Source organism: Arachis stenosperma, chromosome 5 (genome assembly GCF_014773155.1).
Source record: "Arachis stenosperma cultivar V10309 chromosome 5, arast.V10309.gnm1.PFL2, whole genome shotgun sequence".
Classification (NCBI taxonomy): Eukaryota; Viridiplantae; Streptophyta; class Magnoliopsida; order Fabales; family Fabaceae; genus Arachis; species Arachis stenosperma.
In genome coordinates this window covers 128220183-128241623 of record NC_080381.1, presented here as the reverse complement: position 1 = coordinate 128241623, position 21441 = coordinate 128220183, and the positions used below count along the sequence as shown (strand labels likewise).

Sequence of the window (21441 nt, the reverse complement as noted above, 5' to 3'; positions counted from 1 at the left end):
AATTAAGTAGCAATTTAAAATTCAGAAGCCATTTTAGACATTTACTTATAACAAAACAAAGGTTATCAAGACAGGTAATTAGTAGGCAACCCTGATTATAAGTTGTAACCCAATTGTAATATGATGGTTGTTTACATATTAAAATTGGATCACTGCTTGAAATGGTTTGGTTCACTTTCAATCCAAGTCACATATCCTGTTATCTATGAACCAAGCAATGATGGCTGATTGGCTGACCGTTGTGAACAAATGATGTTTCAGGAAGGTTCTCAAATAACTTTGCCTATGTGGTTCAGTATTCAATTCTTTAATTCTAGTCCGCAAAATGTTGGCCGTTTTTAACCTTCCAAAGCCACACAAGAATTCTTTGACAATCTCAAGGGAAAATAGTAAATGAATTTGGAACATATATCTATCTGTATCTAGATGATTTAATCAAATGCTTTCTCTATGCAATTATAAAACAATTTGCCTCAAAATTTATTTATTTAAGATTAAATATAGATGAAAACTTACGTTAAATTAATAATTAAAATGATTAAATAATTAAATTATTATTTAATAATTTTTAACTATTAATTTTACATAAAAATAATAAATACAGGTGACCAAAAACATTTTTAAAATTACATATGCTTGTTACTATTATAGTATTATTGATGTTGAAATATTAATTTATTTTTATACATATTTTTATGTGTTAAAATAAGATCCAACGTAGCAAACATAGGCATAGAGTGAGTGAAACTGAAACCTCAAAAAGTCATCCAACGTAGCAAACACCAAAAAACAGAAACACACAGCAATGGCCACTTCCTGTTCACTCATCTCCACATTCTTCCATTTTTCATCATCACTTTCTCGCTTCACAAACACCAAACCCCATTCTCATTCTTCTCCTTCTCTTCTTCACCTTCCCAGACCCCTCCATCAACCCACCACCCTCTTCTTCCTGCGCCCTCAACAACCTTCTCCATCTCCCTCTTCAAAACCAACAACAACAACAACAACAACAACCCTTCTTCCAAAACTCTCCTTTTCTTCTTCTTCATGTACTTTTTTGGATTCCTGCTTCCTCTTCTGCACGTCGGTGGCGCTCTCTCTCACACTCTTCCTCACCGGTGCTGACTCAGCATCTGCTTTCGTTGTAACCACCCCAAGGAAGCTCCAATCTGATGAACTCGCCACCGTTCGCCTCTTCCAAGAGAACACTCCTTCTGTTGTCTACATCACCAACCTTGCTGTCAAGTAACTATTTTCTCTCCAAAGTTTCAATCTTTCTGCTTTTTCCACTTTTGGGTCTTCATTGTTCGTTCTTCTAGGCTATTGTTTGTGAATGCAATTTGGCTTTTGTTTTTGTCTTTGAAGAATTAGTTCTTTGTTGTTTTAGGCAGGATGCATTTACCTTGGATGTGTTGGAGGTTCCGCAAGGTTCCGGTTCTGGATTTATTTGGGATAAGGATGGTCATGTTGTGACCAATTACCATGTTATCCGGGGTGCTTCTGATCTCAGGTTGGTTGGTTTTGCATCTTTGATACCTTTGTTTTCTTTTTTGGATCCAGCTTAGGTGTCTAATTTTTGGAGAATGTCTAGTTTGATTTATAATTAGTTAGAGAGTACTAGTAGTGCCACACCCAATTCAATGGATGACTATAAGGTGTTTTCATGTGTAAGTTGTATTTGACTTGTTCAAATGCCCATTCTCCCAATAATAAGTGTAAGCTCATGTTAAAATGTTGATAAATCAATGGTATGGTTAATAGATTTGCACATGACCTCCTCATGTGCGATTTGCAGAAGAGGAAGTGCTCTGCGCTCCGCATTACCGGCCAACAATTGTAAGGGTGATACTGGTAAAAATGAAACCACCAATCTCCCTCTATAGTGTTGGCAGGGTAATTGGAACCCCTATCCTTGCTGTGATACCTCTTGTTAGTATAGTTTCTCGCATAGTTACGGGCAAATGTGCAACTTTATTTCGTTTGGTTTCTTGTAACTTCGTCTTGCATTATGGTTGCACCCATTGCAAGCGTCGCAAGTTGGGGCTTTAAGCCTAATGAAACCAACAAAAATATTGCTATGAATAAGAGTAATACTCTAGAGTGTAATGGAATTTCTTCTTGTTTCGAGTCATTTGGTTCAATGATACAAAGTGATAATATTGTGTGTTGTTTTGCTCCTCCTTCAGCAGATGTGTGTGTTGGCATTGAGTTAGATATATTAGGCAATACTGGAATCTTTGTTTATGACCCCATTGAGTCAAGTGTTTAACAGTGAACACACATTCTGGGATGGTTTAAAATATGTCTAATGAATTGATTGCTCATGTTGAAAGAGCTGCTAGTTTTGTGCAGGGTCACTCTTGCTGACCAGTCAACTTATGATGCCAAAATTGTTGGATTTGACCAAGACAAGGATGTCGCTGTGTTGCGTGTTGAGGCACCCAAAGAAAAACTCAGGCCTATACCTATTGGGATTTCTGCTGACTTGCTCGTTGGTCAGAAAGTGTTTGCTATTGGGAACCCGGTGAGATCTTTTATACTGATTGATGGTGACTGAAACTATACATTAACCCTGAATGTTGCAATCTAAAGATATGGAAATCCTGGTTGAGTTTACTGTTATTTTTAGCTCAAAAAGGGGTTGAACTTTAGTTGATAATGAAGATTCAATCTTACTGCAGTCGTCTTTAATCTAACATGTAGTTTGTATAATCATCTATTCAATTAATCAGCAATGCTTGCTAATGTTCACACATTTTTATCAATGCTAAAAATTATGTTAAATAAGGTATTAGTGATCTGAGTTATAAATGCTTTAGAATTTTTACTTTGTAGTGCCTTCCAAACTGAATTATGTAGCTTTTAAATGTTCACAACTTGAATGCCATGTGCTTTAGTTATTGAATGTCAAGGCAATCAGCTATTAATGTATCTGACCTTGATTCTTAACTTGCAGTTTGGACTTGACCACACTCTTACAACTGGTGTCATCAGGTATGAATGCAGAAAATTGAATATTTTGATGCAAATTTCTTCTTTTTTAACCATTACTTAGGAAATGATATTTTCCTTGGATACTCACTTTCCTCTCCTCATGTAAGATCATACTCGAGCCTTTTATATTGGTGTCTGAAAATAGCAACAATTGTCCTGCCCATAATTTTACAAAACTTTTGTAACAAATTTCAAGATGCCATGTTTCATATTGTAAATTATCTGTTTGTCGATGTATGTTTGCAGTTTATGCAAAGGCTATTAAATTAATAACAAATGAGATCCCATCGATTATACCAAAAATAAAAATATGACTGCATCCAATGTTAACCTGCTTCTATGATTGGTTAAAAGCTATATTAACTAAGGGAGAGTAGGATAGGGGGAAAATTAAGCTGCAGAGACATTCGTAACGCGATGAAACATTGCTAACACTATATGTTGAATACTTTCACAAAGGGGAGAGATATAATCATTTCCTGAATTAAAGATGCTATATTCTCTTCCATCATCATGTGTTAAATGTGATTTGTTTTCAAACATGCATATAATGATACTTCCTCAAATATTTCTCATGTTACTTTTGTATTGATTGTCTTTTGCTGGTATATATACTTTCTCAATAGTGGACTTCGGCGAGAAATTAGTTCCGCGGCAACCGGCCGTCCAATTCAAGATGTTATACAGACAGATGCAGCTATTAATCCTGGTAACAGTGGAGGGCCACTGTTAGATAGTGCTGGAAATCTCATTGGTATAAATACAGCAATTTATTCCCCCTCCGGTGCTTCCTCTGGTGTTGGATTTTCTATTCCAGTGGACACTGTGAGTTATAACTCTGACCTTTCTTATGCTTTTCTCATCGAGGCAGCATCTGACGTTCTGCCTAAAGTTGGAAACACTACTTTCTCTGTTGTATTCTCTAAAATATGTCATGAGATTATTGTTTTACATATTTAGGTGAATGGAATTGTTGAACAATTGGTGAAGTTTGGGAAGGTTACAAGACCTATTTTAGGAATCAAGTTTGCGCCTGATCAGTCTGTGGAGCAGTTGGGAGTTAGTGGGGTGCTTGTCTTAGATGCTCCTGCCAATGGTCCAGCTGGGAAAGCAGTAAGTTTTTATTTGTGCGCAATCTTTGTAAAGGAAATTCATTATGATGAAGAAAAGAAAATTATAAGAGTAAACACACTAACTTCTTTTGAGGTTAGGTGATATATATCGTAACATGACACTTCATTTCTAAAAGTATAAACTAATGTTTCCTGTATGCACTAGCTACCAAATTGTAATTTATAAACCAAATTACACCATAGTTAATGTAGTTGTAGGTTGTAACTTGGGTCATCTCTTAGAAGGAAGGGTATATTGTAGTTGATTTGGTTTGAAATGGGGTTTTGGTTTTGTGCAATAAAATAAAGGGCAATTTTAAGCAAGATTGAGAAGCAATTCAAGTCAAAATAGAGGTAATTCAAGAATTGGAAACACTAGCACAAGGATCCTAAGAGTTGAATAGCCTATTCTCAATTTGGCATTTTATCAAGCAGGCATACATAAATCACCTTTCTACAATTGTAATCTCTTGAGTTTTAGTCTGGCCAAGAAGTAGCAATAAGCAACCAAGAATCAAAATCTCAATCCCTAGGAACTATAACCAATCCAACATACAAGATAATTGTATTAGCAATTCTCAATCAAGAACTATTACCCTTCACTATTCATCAAGCATTTGACAACTAATCAATTAATATACACTTAGCAAATCAATTCATTATGCATAGATATCCGTAATCATGAATAATAACACACAATCAACTCACATGTCACATACTCATATCAATTAACATAAAGATATAGGTGGAAGTAAAGGAAGAGAGTGGAAAAATAGAATTATGCATTAAAGTGAAACGGGGTTCAAGACATCTCTATGAATCCCTTGGAAACCTTGAGTTGACATAATGTGTTTAGCTCTCTATGCTTATCAAGTTACAAAGCTCATAATTAAGGCTATGAAATGTAGAAATTAAGGCTAGAAAATTAGTGTAATTACCATGGGAAATGGGAAACAAGAAGTTCAGGTATGTAAGTAAGAAATCTAAGGAAAAATAAAGAGGAAAACAATGGCAAATCTAAACCCCAAGGGAAAATCTAGAGAGAAGTGAGAGCTTCTCTCTCTATTACTATGAACTAAAACCTAAAAATGAGTTATGAAATGAATCAATGTGTCCACCCTTGCCTCCTCAGCCTTTTGGGATCAAACAAAGGGCCCAAATCTCGAGTTCATGTGTTTCATTAAATCTCCGCATGAAACTTTCTTTGCCTAGGCAAAGGTTTGTTGCTTAGATGACCCCTTCGAGTCAGCAAAGGTTGGTCATTTGGTTCTGTAATTGTGTCTTAGAGGAGTTCATCTAACAGGGCTATTCAAATTTATATTTTGCAGGGTTTGCAGTCAACAAAGCGCGATTCGTATGGTAGACTTATTTTAGGTGACATCATCACATCTGTGAATGGTAAGAAGGTGACCAATGGAAGTGATTTGTACCGAATTCTCGACCAGTGTAAAGTGGGTGATAAGGTATGGTGCTCATTCCTTCCCCCTATTCTTCATTTCACCCTATAATGTGTCTCTTGTTCATTTTAATATTAAGGCTATGTTATTCTAAAATTTCTTTTGAATCCTCAAATTGCCAACAAAGAAAAATAAAACTGTAGGAACAAAATCATATAATCATTTGATTTGCATGTAACTAGGCAAGGTAAAATATAGCTTCAAGCAACATGTTCTAGTGTTCTGTTCATTTGGACACTCAATCAAACGCAAATGTGCAACATTCTTGATATACATTATAGTTGTTTAGTCAAACACAATTAAGTTAGCATCTGATTTGTTTTTGTGCCATATAACTTTGTATTGTAAATTCTCTATCATGAGTTTGTCTTGATGAGGATGCAAAACTTAAATTTTGGAGGTGTTCCAAAACATTTATATTTTTTCTTAAGCTGTTTTGATGTGATGTGTTTCTGTCTAATCGCTCTGCACTAGAGATCAACATTTAGGGTCTATTTGGATTGACTATTAGGAGGAGATTAAAATTATTTCATTAATCAACTATAAGGATAATTGACTTCCTCTTCATCAATAATTCGGAAATTATTTCGATGTCTATATGTATTAATATAATTTTACGGTAGTATTTTTTGTTTGAATTGTACAAAATGGTATGAAGTGATTTATTTATTTGATAATAAGATTTGTTACTTGAGCTATGTTTCGTATAAATATCACAATCTTATTATGAGTACAAACTTGATTTATAATAGAAAGCAATGGTGTGGTTTGATCCATGTAACCGATTTCCTGATTTCCGAGGGGTGTTGGCGTTGGTGATGTGATGGTGTTATATGTATACTACACATTTAATAAGATTTTATTTGCCAAATAGCTTCTCTTTTTTGCTCTTTTTCTCATTTTATATGGAAAAAGAAAATGAAATTAATTTGATGATGATGATGATGATGATATTTCAGGTGATTGTGGAGGTGTTGCGAGGGGATCACAAGGAGAAGATCCCTGTGATTCTTGAGCCAAAGCCTGATGAATCATGATACAGAATTCATATTACATGTGTATATAACATTCATATGCCAACGAAGCTATTATTAGTTAATGCTTTTATTCTTAGGTTGTTTCTTGACCAGAAGTTTAAAATGTACATATGTACCATGGCACTAGTTTCTCACTATCCTTGTATCTTGTTTCTTTATTAAACTTTGTATTATAATTCGCCACGTTTATTTGTCCATGATGACGGCCAAACAATGGTTTAGAATTTTCGCAATTCAAAAGCTAGAGTTCGTTATGAATATAGTTCAAACTTAGAAGGTTGTCGCAAAAATTAAATCAATAATCAGGAGTCGAATCCCGAATTATTTTTCCTTGGACTTGCAATTAAATGCACATTATCGGTTATGGAATTCAGGGGTTTTGAATATGAATGCGAAAAAAGTAAGATAACTAGAAATTAAGAGTAAATACTCTTTTCGGCTTCTGTCCTTTTTGAAAATTGACTATACGCCCCATAACCTTTATAAAATACTAAATCGGCTCCTATTTATATACTCCGTGATATCAATTAGCCCTTCTGTTGGTTTCTCCGTTCAATGTTGTCGGAAAACGTTGAGGTGTAACGTGCAGCCCGTGACGTGGCGTTGGAGCATCATACGTGGAATGCTCTGTGGACATTTGGACAATTAAGCCCGTGTACACTCAGCAAAGCGACGTCGTTTTGCTTGGCATCCTTTTGCTCGTTTGGGGTGAAATCTCATTCTCCCCCTTGTGCACACTTCAGTTACCATACATCACCCTCGTTCTCTACTAAAAATTACGAAGAAACCCTAAGAGAACGAAACATTTCCATCTGAGCAAGCTGACAGAGACTTCCAACAGGCAGGTGTTGACGGTGCTGCAGACGGAGGAACTGACGGTGCTACTAAGGTTAGTGTCGCTATCTGATCTTGAAGCTTCGTTAACTTGTGTTGCTCCAATTTTTTTTTTCTGAACTTAGTTTTTGTTAATGATGATTTGGATGAGTGATCATCCCATGCATGTTCTAAAATGTTATAATGAGGCCTGATGGAAGTAGTTATTAAGTTCTAATTATTGCACATTGTTGTTCTAATAGATGTCATATGAAATAGTCCCTGTTTTTCATCATGGGGGGTGGTTTGAACGGGATGAAGATGATGTATTGTACTACCACGACGGAAGTGTTGAGACATTTCCTCCATTAGACATAGATTATGTTAATTTCAAGGATTTGGAGGAAATGTTCAAGGGTTTAGGGTATACAAGCTACAAACAGATGTATTGGTATAATGGCAGTGCCTCTGATTTAGAGTCTGGGTTGCATGTTCTTAAAGGAGATAAGAAAATCAATGAAATGTGTGATAAAAAGAAGGAGAATGTGGAGTCGGATTTGCTGGTTATTTATTTTGAGCATGATGTTAGTCAACCAGTATATGGGCCAGATGTTGTTGAGGTAGATTCGTCTTCTTCGGATGACAGATATGACACAACTGAAGACGAACCCTACAAACCCCCTCCACCTGGATTCGAATTTGATAGAAGTAGTAGTGATGAGGAAGTTAATGTACAGAGGAAGAGTGTGAGGAAGAAGCAGCCTAGTGTGAGGATGAAAGAGGCAATGGATGCTGGACAAAAGTGTACTAAGAAGAAGAGTTGTGTTGGACAACAGACACCTAAAAAGAAGAAGAATGTGCCACCTGGTAGTTTTGATGATAAGGATATGTCTCCTAGGACTAAGAAGAAGAAGGCAAAAATGTATGTTAGAAGAAAAAGAAAACATGTTCTATCCCAACCAGAAGCAGACAATGTGCCAAACAGTGGGCCTAGTGGAGATCAAGGTAATGGGCCAACTGAGGTTGACCCAAATGATGAGGCAAGGGATAAGCCCAATTCAGATCCAGTGGTTGAGGAATTGGACTCAGACCTAGATAAGCCATATCAATATGAGTCTGAGGCATTTAACTCCCCAATATCCAGTTCAGATGAGGAGCATAAGGCAAGATATCCTGACTTCAATGAGGATGCAGAGTATGGTGAGATTCAGTTTCATGTTGGACAACACTTTGAGACCATGGCAATGTTCAAGCAAGCACTTAAGGACTACTTTGTATATGAGGGTAAAGAGCTTATGTATTTGAAGAATGAGCCCAAGAGGATTAGAGCAAGGTGTGCTGAGAAGGGTTATCCATGGCTGGTGTTTTGCACTCATAATAGTCAGAGTCTAAGTTTTCAAATCAAGACATTCATTGGAGAGCACAACTGTGGCAGGAATTTGAGCAGTAACATGGCTGATAGAGCTTGGGTGACAAGTAAATTGGTAAAAAAGTTGGTAACTCAACCTCTAATGACTCCGAAAGAGGCACTAGAGCACATGAAACAGGACTATAATGTCCATATACATTATAGGATGATATACAGAGCTTTGAAAGCTACTAGAGAGCAAACAATTGGAAAGGAGCGAGAACAATATGGAAAGCTACATGACTACTTAAATGAAATTCACAGAAGCAATCCAGGTTCCACTGGGATGATTGATGTAATTCCTCAACCAGAGGGTCGTCCACTGTTCAATAGGTTGTACATTTCACTGGATGCTTGCAAGAAAGGCTTCAAGACGGGCTATCGCCCTCTGATCGGATTGGATGGATGCTTCCTAAAAGGGTACTTCGGTGGTAATCTTTTGTCAGCTGTGGGGCAGGATGCCAATAATAATTTCTTTGTAATAGCATTTGCTGTAGTTGAAACTGAGAACACTGATTCCTGGAAATGGTTTCTTTCAATCCTGCACGATGATCTTGGTCCAGTGGCTGCCAATGGGTGGAACTTCATGTCCGACCAGCAGAAGGTAACATGCATTCCTTCTTTGTGTTTCTTTTTGTTATATGGTATGTGTGTTGTGCTTACTTGTTAATTCAACTCTTGGCTGACTTGTTATTGCAGGGGTTGGCTAAGGTATTGCATGAGGTAATGCCACAAGCCCATCATAGAAATTGTGTCCTACATATATGGAAAAACTTCATCAAGCACTTTAAGGACAAGCACACAAAAGGACTAGTTTGGAAGGCTGCTAAGAGCACAACAATGAGAGAATTCAAAGACTCAATGGAGCTTGTGAAGAAGGTGAACAAGGATGCTTAGGAGTATCTACGGAAATTTGATCCCGGTGCATGGACGAAGGCTTACTTTAGCCATGGCCCGAAGTGTGACAATATCACCAACAACATGTGCGAAGTTTGGAATGTTAAGATCGTGGAGTACAGAGAGAAGCCAATTTTAACTATGTGCGAGGAGCTTCGAAGTTACATTATGCAAAAGATGGTAGGGCACAAGCACAGGTTAAGCAAATGTAAGGGTAAATTGGCTCCAGTTCAACAACTAAGGCTGGATGAGTACATCATTTCTGAGAGCAACAAGTGAACAGCAGAGTGGGCTGGGGATAAAACAAGGGTATTATTTGAAGTCCAGAGGTATCAGACAAGAGTGGCTGTCAATTTGCAAAGACAAACATGTGCTTGCAATATTTGACAACTAACAGGTTTAATCATCTACTTATTGTTTGGCAATAATAGTTATGTGATTTAAGTACATATTGACTCAGTAAATGTTGCATTTATGTATCTATTCTACCAGGGTTGCCATGCAAGCATGCAGTAGCTGCTATATCAAGGTTAAGGAAACAACAACTGAGGCCAGAGGATTTTGCACACAAATGGCTTATAATGGAAGTTGTACGGGCTACTTATGGGGACTCCATTAAACTAGTGAACTCTGAGGAGTTTTGGAAAGAAACGAACAGGCTGCGTCTAGAGACACCAATCATTAAGAGACCCTCTGGGAGACCAACCAAAAAAAGGGCTGTTGATGTGGTGGCTGAGTCTCAAATGCAGCAGCAAGGTCACAAGGTGAGGAAGTCATTCCAAGTAACATGCAGTAAATGTGGGCAAAAGGGACATTACCACATGACTTGCAAAGGTCCTCCTGCAAATCCGAATTGGCAGCCAAAGCGAAAGAAGGCAAGGCAACAACAAAATGCAAACCAATAATCACAGCCACCTCTAGATCAGCAGGAAGTACATGTTAAAGGAGTTCTACATGTTTTTTTTTCATTGTAGTAGTTGTTATTTTCTCCATTAATTGAGCAGTATAGTAGTTGATATGTTATTTTTCATTTGCACAAGCTGGGGAAGGAGTTCCAACAAATGTCCCCCAGAATGTTACTGTCACATATATTGATCCAGTGGTAGTCCACTGTCTTAGATCCTAAACTTACTTAAGTTTTTTTTTCTGTCATGGCTGAACAACTTTGCTTCTCTTGTGTCTTTCACAGGCTAAAGCAAAAAGGCAAAAGAAAAATGTCCTAAAGACCTCCAACCCAAATTCTATCCAATAAGAGACAAGAGTTGAGATCCAATCTTTACAGTCTGCCCCACCACCAGTAGAGGTAATGTTATTTTATAGATTCATGTCCAGCAACTACAAAATTTTTTGGCCCAAGAGCATATACACTAAATTGACTTTGTTTTCATGTGGTTTAGGGTGTGAGCTTCAACAGTGAGCCCTCAACCCCTGCTACCCCAACTAAACTCAACCACGGGCCAAATTTCAGACCTAAGCAAGCAATAACTAGACCTCCAGTACCTACAGTTCACCACCCTCAACAGTAGGCCACAACCGCAACAGTTTAGCAACCTATGCAGCAGGACAAAGCCCTAATAATTCAGCCCCCTCTACAGCAAGCAACAACCCTAACCACACAACCACCAACTCAGCAGCAACTTCCAACTGAAGGAGCAACTGGCTCAGGGACTGCCACAACTCTCTTCACGTTTATCCCCACACCAGGCCTAAATGCACCCTCACAGATTCAAGCCAACATATGGGTTTAGGCCACCAAGACTTCAGAAATGACCTAATCGTAGTTATAGTTATGAATATTTTGGTGTCAAGTTGTAAGAAGTAATACACTTAACACTACTGGAACATGTTTTTTATTTTGTGAATTCAGATATGTGCTGATGTTTTTGGCTGAATATGTACTAGCCTTTGTGCTTAGCAGTATGAATATAAATATTATACTTTTAGCTTATACAACATTGTGCATACTTATCATGGATTCAGGCTTTACATTCTTACCAAAAAAAATTCACATTCAATTCATATAAAATTTGCAATTACAGAGCAAATTAACCCAACTCTTAACCTTGTCCATGCATCACTTACAGCAATACAATATACCTTAAAACACTGCAAACATAATTGCTGTTAACAGAATTAACATTGCCAGCATAACAAATACACCATGGGTATTACTACATTTTTTTTATTTTTCTTCATATTCATCCTCAATCTTGAATTCCAGTTGCTCCAATCTATTCTCCAGCATCATCATTCTTTCTTGAACATCATTGTCATCTTCATGCCCAAAACGTTTAGCAATCAATTCGTCCAGCCAAACAAAATAGTTGCAGTGACGTTGCTCCGTCTGCAATCACCATTATAGTGAATACAACTTGTTAAACAACACAAGAAGTTGAGTACATAAACGGAAGATGGATGCACACTTACGCAATAGTAGGAACAACCCAGGAAAATTCTGTCTGGGTTCTTGGCTGTCCCAGACTCTTGCATGATTGCATACATGCCACACTTGCATTTAGGGTGCTGGAACTTGGCCTTCTTACCCTCACTTGCATTGCTACTCGAACCCACCATAGCCTTCCTCCAGACACGGCGTGTGTTAGAGGTTGAAGATTGCTATGGATCGCTCATACTTGAGGCACTAGTGTTAGGGTTCAGAAATGAGGGAGACTGAGATTTCACCCTAAACGAGCTAAAGGGCTTCTTTTCAAAACAACGTCGCTTTGCTGAGTGTGCAGGGGCATAATTGTCCAAATGCCCACAGAGCATTCCACGTATGATGATCCAACGCCACATCATGGGCTGCACGTTACACCTCAGCATTTTCCGACGACATTGAACGGAGAAACCAATGGAAGGGCTAATTGGTATCACGGAGTATATGGATAGGGGCCGATTTGGTATTTTATAAAGATTAGGGGGCGTATAGTCAATTTTCAAAAAAGACAGGGGCCGAAAAGGATATTTACTCAAAAATTAAAATGCAACCAACAATGAAATTGTAATAAGTAAAAACAATAAGCAAGTAAACAACTATCTAGTAAGCACGCAATTGAGATAGTAACAATTAAGAGGTAACTATACCAGGAAGCAATGGAAAACTAAGAGGCTAGGAGAATAGAATTAATAAAAAAATATGGTAATTTAAATACTTAAAAAGCTTTGACTAAGGTTGAGAATTTAAGCTTCCTATTCTTGTTATCAACTATAAATATGACAATTATTAAGAATTATTCCCACTTCGTCATCTCCTAACATCGAAGAAAAATCAAGTAGACATAATTGATCTCAATCCATAAATCCTAATCAACTTACCAATCAAATTTGGTAAAAGATTAGTGTTAGTAAAAACCAAATCAACTAATAACCCTAAATTACTATTCAGTATTGGACATTGATAATTCAAGGATTCGTAATTACTCAACCCCAAAACAAGAATTCAAAAATCTACATCTCATGGAACACTTGGTGTTGGTGAACAATAAGAGAAAACATTATAAAATTGTGAAAATTAATCAAAATTAAATCTAGTTACTACCAAATATCAAGGCTACTTATACAACAACGCACCATTACAAATTTACATACAGCATTTGCCCTACTCTTAGATATTCCAAAAAATTTAAGAGTCAACCAATAGTCAAATTCAAACGAAGTTTACAATGGCACTGGTATTGAAGAGAAAATAAGTGAACGACTCTCAACAAGAAAACAAAAAAAATATAAAGGAAATGGTTGTCGTCCTTGATTATCCATGTTATGATGAACACGAGCTAAAAGGGGTAAAAATCTACCCCACCTCCCCTTTGAATAGTGTAGTAAGTATACATGAAAAGAAGGTCTATAACAATGAGCACTAAATAAGAAAAACAACAATAAAAAAAAAATCCATCTCTACGACCTTGTAATCTGATCTCCTCAATGAGACGAAATTCCTTAGAGTTTATCCGGAAGACAAAAAAAAAAGATAGTATGAACAACTATTCCTCCTTACTACGAGCAATCCTTGCACGATGTCTTAGTTCAGCTCTTTTCCATCTAACAATCAAGTAACACAAGGAGAAGAGTGTGTTGATCTGCCAGAGACAAAGATACTTCAGGTTAATGTATTGAATAAGAAACGAGGACCATCATTTAAATGAGTTACGTGATGGAAAATACTAACCAGAATTATCATAGCAATGACAAGAAGGGGCCCCGACCAAAGAACAGACATGAATAGTCCATTTGGATCAAAATAATTTTGACTAGAGAAGCTTTTCCAGTTCATCCTCAGAACAGTGTTAAGCCTCTCAGCGAGATATACACCAGCCACTGCATCAGAACATTCTCTCAGTAAGAAATGATACATGAAGAGAAAATTCAAGAATATCTTCAACACTGCCATTCAACCGCACAAGGAGAAGTCTCAATGAATATAATAAAGATGTTTAAATGGAATTACAAATCACGGAGAAATTCATTGATATCTTCAAGATTTAGTGACTTCCACACAGATGTTTATGAATATTACATAACTAGACATCTCAGTTTTTTAAGCTCAAATATCAATGATTCACCTACTTAACAACTTGTTGCAACACTGTCATACTCCCAAGTCCTAAACACATTGCTGCATTGTTGCTACATTCATTTAGTAGATCAAACAATCAAAACGATATTTCATATCAGAATCACTCACCACCGGTTAATGGTTAAGATCATCCTAAACAAATATATCTAGTTTGGTAGGCCCTCTCCCTTATATGACAAGTTTAGAAATGTTCACAATGATCAAAGCAAATACGACAAGAGAGAAAAAGGATTTGCACACATGAAATCAAAAATCAAATCATAATGAAAAACAGTAATCTGAATTTCACATAAAAATTGCACACTATGAATAGGAAAGAAGCTATAGCTAACTACATGAAAGGTAACAGATCATATTCATACATGTGAGAAGGAACAAACACATCTGGAAGTTAGTTTTCCTCCTGGTGATGATAGTCACAAGAAGCAACACTATATGGAACCCAGCCAAACCAATCAACCATGGTTCCTGAGACACAACCAACCAACCGTCTTAACTAACTGGATAGAAATAATAACAGGATCAACAAATCCATATTTCACACTATTAATTAATTAACATGCAGATCCACACAAATTTGGAATTCAATTGCTGAATTAACTTACCTTCCAATCAATGGCGTGGAAGAAGCCGATGAAGTTGTCGTAAGCGGGGCGGAGGCCGGCACGAAGCTCGGAAGAGAGCTTCTGGACGAGATCTGCCATGAGATCCATGTGCTCCTCCACTGCAGATTTCACCTCCTCCATTCTAACTAACTTCAAAGCTATTTGTGAAGTCGATGAATCTGCACTACAATTTGAAACTATAATAATGACTATAGCAATTAGACTCAGCTGCAAGCCTGCAACAACAACTGCAACTGAAGCTAGACTCTTCTAGTGAATCTTCGCCAAACCCCCAACCTTCTTCTCAAGCTTCTCATTGTGGGCCCATAACTGGGCTGGGCCCAATATAAATTTTGGTAACCAAAACAAGACCAAAAAAAAGAATGCTCAATGCTCTATAATGGAGAGATGTTTACTAAGTGTTAGTCAGGATCTAAAAATTGGACTCGTCATTTAACCGTTTTAGTTATTGACTTACTAGTTTATTAGTCTAATTAGTTAACTGTGGTTCAACCAAAATAAACATTTGATAATAAAATAGTAAATAAAATCTAGATAAACATATTAAAATATAATTATAGTCTAATATAAATCATAAAATGTCATTCAAATTTAAAACACTTTATCAATGAGATTACCAACACGATATAATATTTCTCTACAAATCACCTATGTTGGAAACAAATAGTTTATTCTTGACTACAAGTGCAGTAACTTGTCTTTGAGATGAACTGTATCAAGAAAATGAGAACAGAATTCTACTCCTGTAACTTGTCCTTTACATATAATGCAGGTTCCTACGAATAGAGATAACATCAAAGGGCTTCCAAGTCACAACTCACAACCAGGCAGCACAATAAAAGAAATGTATCAATTTCCATGAGTTCAGAGGCATATTCTATTGCAAAGTTTAACATTTTCTTAATGTGCAAAGGATAGAAGTATGGGTTAATAAAAAAATGTTTTATTAGTTACTTGTTATATTACTATTAAAAATTATTTTCAATTTTCTACAACTTTTCAATATCCATGGCACTGCATTTTCTTACTTCAACAAGGTTGTCAATATAAATCATAAAGGAAGTCTAAATAATTAAAATGCAGTAATAATTTATTTTGGAATTTAGATCTAACAAAATATAGATAGATCATGGATTGCTATTGAATACCTCTATGACCATCAAAGATACCAAAAGTATAAAAATTATTTACATTGCAAAATGAAAATTTCTCGTTGCTCTCCTTAAGATTATTAACAAGTCACATTCTCGTTTATAAGTTTTCATAAATAAACACGTTTTTTCATAGCATAGAGTTCAATTAACATGCAATCAGAGTCAGAAATCAATCACCTCTTTCAAACACGACTTTAAATCAAAAACAGAACAACACTCAGAATATGAGTTTTGTAAAAATAAATTAAGTGAAAAAAAATTAAGATAGAAATTAATGGTAAGTAAATTTGTAAAAAAAAATACTTCTATTAATGACAAATAAGCAACACAAAAATTAAAGATAAAAAATAGAGGTGGAGAATAAGTGTTGAGACCTTTACTAATATCTAAGGTTTTGAGAACCGGACAGATTATCAAATTATTCTAGTTACTGGTTCACTAGTTTATTGATCCAACTGATGGTTCAACCGAAAAACCGTTTTAGAATAAAATAATAAAATAAATTATAAAAAACATCCTAACATATAATGATAGTCTAATATAAATCTTAAAATATCTTTCAAATTTAAAACATTATGTAAAATATCATCAACCAAATCCATATGATCTTATCAAATTACAAACTCAAAAGTTAAATAGTAAAAAGAATATCTAAATATTGAATACCAACATGAAGATTTATTTGAGCTTGCATCATAATGAGACTTTATTTTTGGCCAATAAATACTCCACTTTTAGAGTCTTCGATACAATCCAAGGCCTTCTTTTCTGCAAGTGGCTCCATGTATTTGTTCTACTTTTTCTTTTTCTTTATTTTCCCTTACACTTTTCATGAGGAGTCCAACACTGTTTTTTTTTTTAACATTTGCCCATTATAGAGGCAAAATCCTCTTGTTTCTTTAGTAATGTTGAGTGTTTTGAGCCGTTCATGTAGAGGCGTTTGCCAATCATTGGTTTTTTCTTTTATGGATATCCTTTTTTCTCTGACAGAACTTTCAATTGTTCAATGTTCCAAAGCATGTTGTCTATTTTGAATAGTGACTCTACTCCTCAATGTTGCTAGAGTATCTGCATGCTTGCTTTTTGTTGGGGATATATGCTCAAATAAAATTTTGTCAAATACCTTCATCATGCACCAAATTCATTCTCTGCATAAGGCCAAACTTCTTTCCTTCATACCGTACCCTCCTTGAATATGTTGTATTATTAGATTGGAGTCTCCTTTGATATGGAGTTTTTTTACACCAATTTCTTGAGCCATCTTTAGACTGAGTATTAGAGCTTCATACTCTACCTCATTGTTGGTACAACAGAAATCCAATCGAAACATGAAAGATAGATTTCTTCTATGAGGGTCTATAAAGACGACTCCTGCCCCTCCTTGAGGATTCGAGGGTGTTTCATTAAACATGAGAGTTAATATTTCTTCTTCATTGCAAGCATGAACAATCTTTATTGTTCTTGAAATTTGATCCGACAACTCTTCAATTGTTTCTTTTTCAGGAAAAATTGATAAAAGGTCAGCCAAATCTTGGCTCTTAATGGTGATGGGTGTCACCAATTTCACATCATATTTGCTTAATAGGAGTGTCCAATGACTCATTCTCCCGTTCAATATTGGCTTTTCGATTAAAAATCTGAGGCCTTCATTTTTTTATACAACTTCTACTTTGTGTGCTTGGAAGTTGTGTTGGTATCTTTGTGAGATGTACATTTGTTCTGATCCTTTCATGGCTCTATTTCTCTGGTGAGGAATATATTTGTTCTGGCCCTTTCATCGCTCTATTGACATAAGCAATGGGTTTCTCTTTGTCCTCACCTTCTTATGCAATTAACCCACTAATTGCTTCTTCTCCTACTGCTAAGACACCTTCAATGGTGCACCAGGTTGAGAAAAAGTCATGGTGTGAATAGATGTGAGAACGTTCTTAATCTTATCCATTATAATTTGGTGGTGTTATTCCCACTTAAAGGTGTTCTTCTCTCTCAACAAAGGTCTTAGGGGTCCTAAGAGATCTCCTAATGCTGGTATGAACCTTCGAATGTATCCCAGCTTGCCTATGAACTTTTAGAGTTCCTTAATGTCTTTAGGAGGTTTCATGTCTTGGAGAGCTTTAATCTTATCCTCGTCAGTCAAAATACCTCCTTTGTGGACTTTGAAACCCAAGAATTTTTCAGATGACCGCCTGAAAATACATTTCATGGGGTTCATCTTGAGTCTATACTTTCTACATCTAGTGAAGAAAACTCTAAGGTGTTCTGTGTGTTATTTCTCTTATGTTGACTTAAAAACCAAATCATCTACATAGTCTTCCACAAAGTCATGCATTATGCCATAAAATATAGTAGTCATGGCTCTTTGGTAGATTCCTCCGATATTCTTTAGGCCAAAAGGTATAATAGTATAATAAAAGTTGCCTACTAGTGTTCGAAATGCTGTCTTTCTTTATCTCTCGGAGCCATTCTAATCTGGTTGTATCCAATAAATCCATCCATGAAGGATAACCTTTCAAATCCAGTTGTAACATCTACCGTTCTATCGACATCTGGCAGAGAAAAATCATCTTTAAGGCAACTTTTGTTTAGATCCCTAAAATTCACGTAACACCTGATCTGTCTATTTTTCTTTTTCATTGGTACTATGTTGGTTAACCAAGAGGGCTGTTGTATTGGTTTGATGAATTTGGTAGCGAGTAACCTTTTGAGTTCTTTCTTTACTTGAGACTTTATTTCATTGGAGTATTTTCTGGGAGCTTGCTTGACAGGGGCTGCTCCTTTCCACACAGCTAGATTGTGGGTTACCAGGTTTGGATCCAGTCTTGGCATTTCATCATAGTTCCAAGCGAACACATCTCTAAACTCTATTAATATTGCTATCAAATTCTTTTTCTCCATCTCCTCTAGAGATTTGCACACGAACAAAGATTTTGGGTGTTCTCTAGTCCCTAAATTAATATCTTCAAATTCTTCTTCCTTCTGCTTTGCGTTATCTTGGAGTTAGAGAGGGGTGTTTCCTATGTTGTTTTGAAGATGTTCTTTCTCCTGTACATTTAGGATGTTGGGGCTAAGAGAGTTCTAGTGATTTTCTTTCGCTAGACCTCTGAGTTCCTATAGGATACACCACCTATACGCTTCACATAGAAAAATTTCCTTACGAAGTCCTAGGTCTTCAACTGTTGTTGCTTGTCTTTTGGTATTTTCTTTTGGTGTTTTCTCCATCAAGGTATTTTTTCATGCTCCTTTTTGTCTGGGTGTTCTGATGGGAAATTCCCGTACAGGCCTTATTTTGTTGATCCCTAGCAACGTAAGCTCTTCATAAAAACTTGCATCCACTAAATGTGCTTCTCTTGTGTCAAAGGGTGTTACAGTGATTGAGATGCTAATATCCTTTCCTCTCAAGTTAGACTTTATGCATTGTTGCCAACTCGAAAGAACATACCGATGTAAATGAATTCATGGACGTCCCAGCAGGATGTGGTAGCTAGAGTTTTAATCCACTACATGAAACTTATTGTTGGTCTTTACGGGGCCAATTTCTAAGACAACATTAACATACCCTCTGGATCTCACACCCATTCCATTAAAAGCATTGAGCCAAACTTGAGTAGGCCTTATCTGATTAGTAGAACCTCCCATCTCTAAAATATATGAGTGGTATAATATTTACCCCAATCTAGCATTCAGTAAGGCCCTCCTAACCTTCATGTCTTCCACCACTGCTTCCACATACAATGGTTTATTGTGGTAGAACTCCCTATTGAACGAGTCAGGGTCCCAGAACACCATGGTATTTACGTGGGCCTTTGTTAATATTGTGAGCAGAGCGTTGACACCACCAAACTTTTTTCATACTTCTGAATGACTTCTATTAGAGCCAAACTCTTTCTGAATGCAGAGTTCCAAGCCAAGTTGGTTGAACATGATTCTACACCGTCGAGATTTCAAAAGATCTCTTGTCAATGTGTCTTCATCTAAGGACTCCTCCATGGTGACTATCTCTTCTACTTTATCTATGATCTCTGTCAACATTATCTCTCCTTCAACACTTATCATTCCAACATCATGTTGAGGAAAAAGAGTGCTCTTCACACTTGCTTAATTTTGTTCTCCATTTAGGAGTATCTTCCCTTTCTTTACTTGCCTATGGAACATCATCCTTACCGCATAACAATCAGCCAATCCATGGCTTTTATTTCAGTGCACCATGCAATACTTTGGCTCTCTTAAGTCTTCAGGTGTTGGTGGTTCTCTATCTGTTTTGGGGATTAATATTTCATCATCAAACCATCCATTTACAATAACTATGGCCTGAGCTCTGGGGAGTGGTAGGGCCATAGCGGAGGTGGAGGACTATTTCTGTTAGAATTCCTAAAATAGGAACGCCTTCTGTCCCTGCCATCAACAGCACATACCTCTAGAGGGGAAAACTTATTTAGTTCTCCTCCCATTGCGCTTCATTGCCTTGGTTATGCTAAATTCTCTCTTCAAGAGTTTAGAAAAAGTGTTTATATTGCTCATGAAAAGATAAATTTAGGATCCATCTTCTACCTTTCTAATACACTCATACACCAATTGTGACTCTAGAAGGGTGTCCATGCAAAATAAAGCTTGATCTCTGTATCTCTTGATAAACGCCACCAATCCTTCTTCTTGTTTCTGTTTCACTTTTTCTAGGTCCATGATATGCATAGAGTGTTTCTCTTCTAGGAACTTATTGCAGAATTCTATCACTAATTGGTTCCAGGTGTTGATGCTATTGGCTTTCAACTTAACATACCAAGTGAACGTCTGTCAATGACTTTGAGAACTCCCTAATCTTGAGTTCCTGGTGGTTTCTGAACATCCCGAGGTCATCAAAGAATGACATAATGTGTTTCTTGCCATCCTAGTACCATCAAACTTGAGAAAGGTAGGCGGTTGATATCCCTTAAGGTACAATTTTGCCAAAATATGATGTCCAAATGGTGGATTCATCTCCCAAGTAGGTTTATTTGCCTCTCATTTGTCCTTTAGAATACACGTCAACTCCCTACAACTGACGTGGGTGTTCTCGTCTTCTTTCATATGCTCATGATTCATGAATAGAGGCAGTAAGAGGGTTCTATACCTCATTTGATCACTAGCCATCTATTATTTTAGTAATCAAAACTTGCATCTTTGTGTGGTTGGCTATCATATGATTGTACACATGAGTAAAAATGATTACATAAGTGTGTAGACTAGCAGTACCTCCAGTATGGGGTGTGAAGAAATTTGCATAGGAATGAGCTCTTTCTCCTGCACCCAGATTCTACTACTCCATGTGTTCTTTTTTTTGTTGCACTCGTCCTCATTTTGAGGTGTTCCCAAGCTGAGATTGAGATTTTG

The 21441-nt window shown here is 36.6% G+C and overlaps 2 protein-coding genes across 2 annotated transcripts; one reads left to right on the top strand and one right to left on the bottom strand.

Annotated features, from left to right (window-relative positions):
- Positions 1-740: 740 nt before the first annotated feature.
- Positions 741-6800, top strand: LOC130979008 (protease Do-like 1, chloroplastic). The gene is made up of 8 exons (XM_057902350.1): positions 741-1248; positions 1391-1513; positions 2356-2527; positions 2960-2997; positions 3624-3822; positions 3958-4110; positions 5438-5572; positions 6526-6800. The coding sequence occupies exons 1-8, from the start codon at positions 806-808 to the stop codon at positions 6601-6603; spliced, it is 1341 nt and encodes a 446-aa protein (XP_057758333.1). The 5' UTR covers positions 741-805; the 3' UTR covers positions 6604-6800.
- A 6500-nt stretch (positions 6801-13300) lies between these two features.
- LOC130982258 (uncharacterized) lies at positions 13301-15159 on the bottom strand. Its single transcript, XM_057906194.1, has 4 exons — positions 14900-15159; positions 14657-14762; positions 13887-14035; positions 13301-13797 (listed from the first exon to the last, which is right to left on the bottom strand). The coding sequence occupies exons 1-4, from the start codon at positions 15038-15040 to the stop codon at positions 13702-13704; spliced, it is 492 nt and encodes a 163-aa protein (XP_057762177.1). The 5' UTR covers positions 15041-15159; the 3' UTR covers positions 13301-13701.
- Between the last annotated feature and the right edge of the window lie 6282 nt (positions 15160-21441).

Bases quoted from the DNA above. Each gene is read 5' to 3' on its own strand.
- LOC130982258 (XM_057906194.1), bottom strand. From the start codon at position 15,040: ATGGAGGAGGTGAAATCTGCAGTGGAGGAGCACATGGATCTCATGGCA. The intron at 14,036-14,656 runs GTATGAATATGA...GTTCTGATGCAG, and splicing joins GTGTTTGTTCCTTCTCACAT to TGGCTGGTGTATATCTCGCT. The intron at 13,798-13,886 runs GTTAGTATTTTC...TGTCTCTGGCAG, and splicing joins TCATTGCTATGATAATTCTG to ATCAACACACTCTTCTCCTT.
- LOC130979008 (XM_057902350.1), top strand. From the start codon at position 806: ATGGCCACTTCCTGTTCACTCATCTCCACATTCTTCCATTTTTCATCA. The intron at 2,998-3,623 runs GTATGAATGCAG...CTTTCTCAATAG, and splicing joins CTTACAACTGGTGTCATCAG to TGGACTTCGGCGAGAAATTA. The intron at 5,573-6,525 runs GTATGGTGCTCA...ATGATATTTCAG, and splicing joins AGTGTAAAGTGGGTGATAAG to GTGATTGTGGAGGTGTTGCG.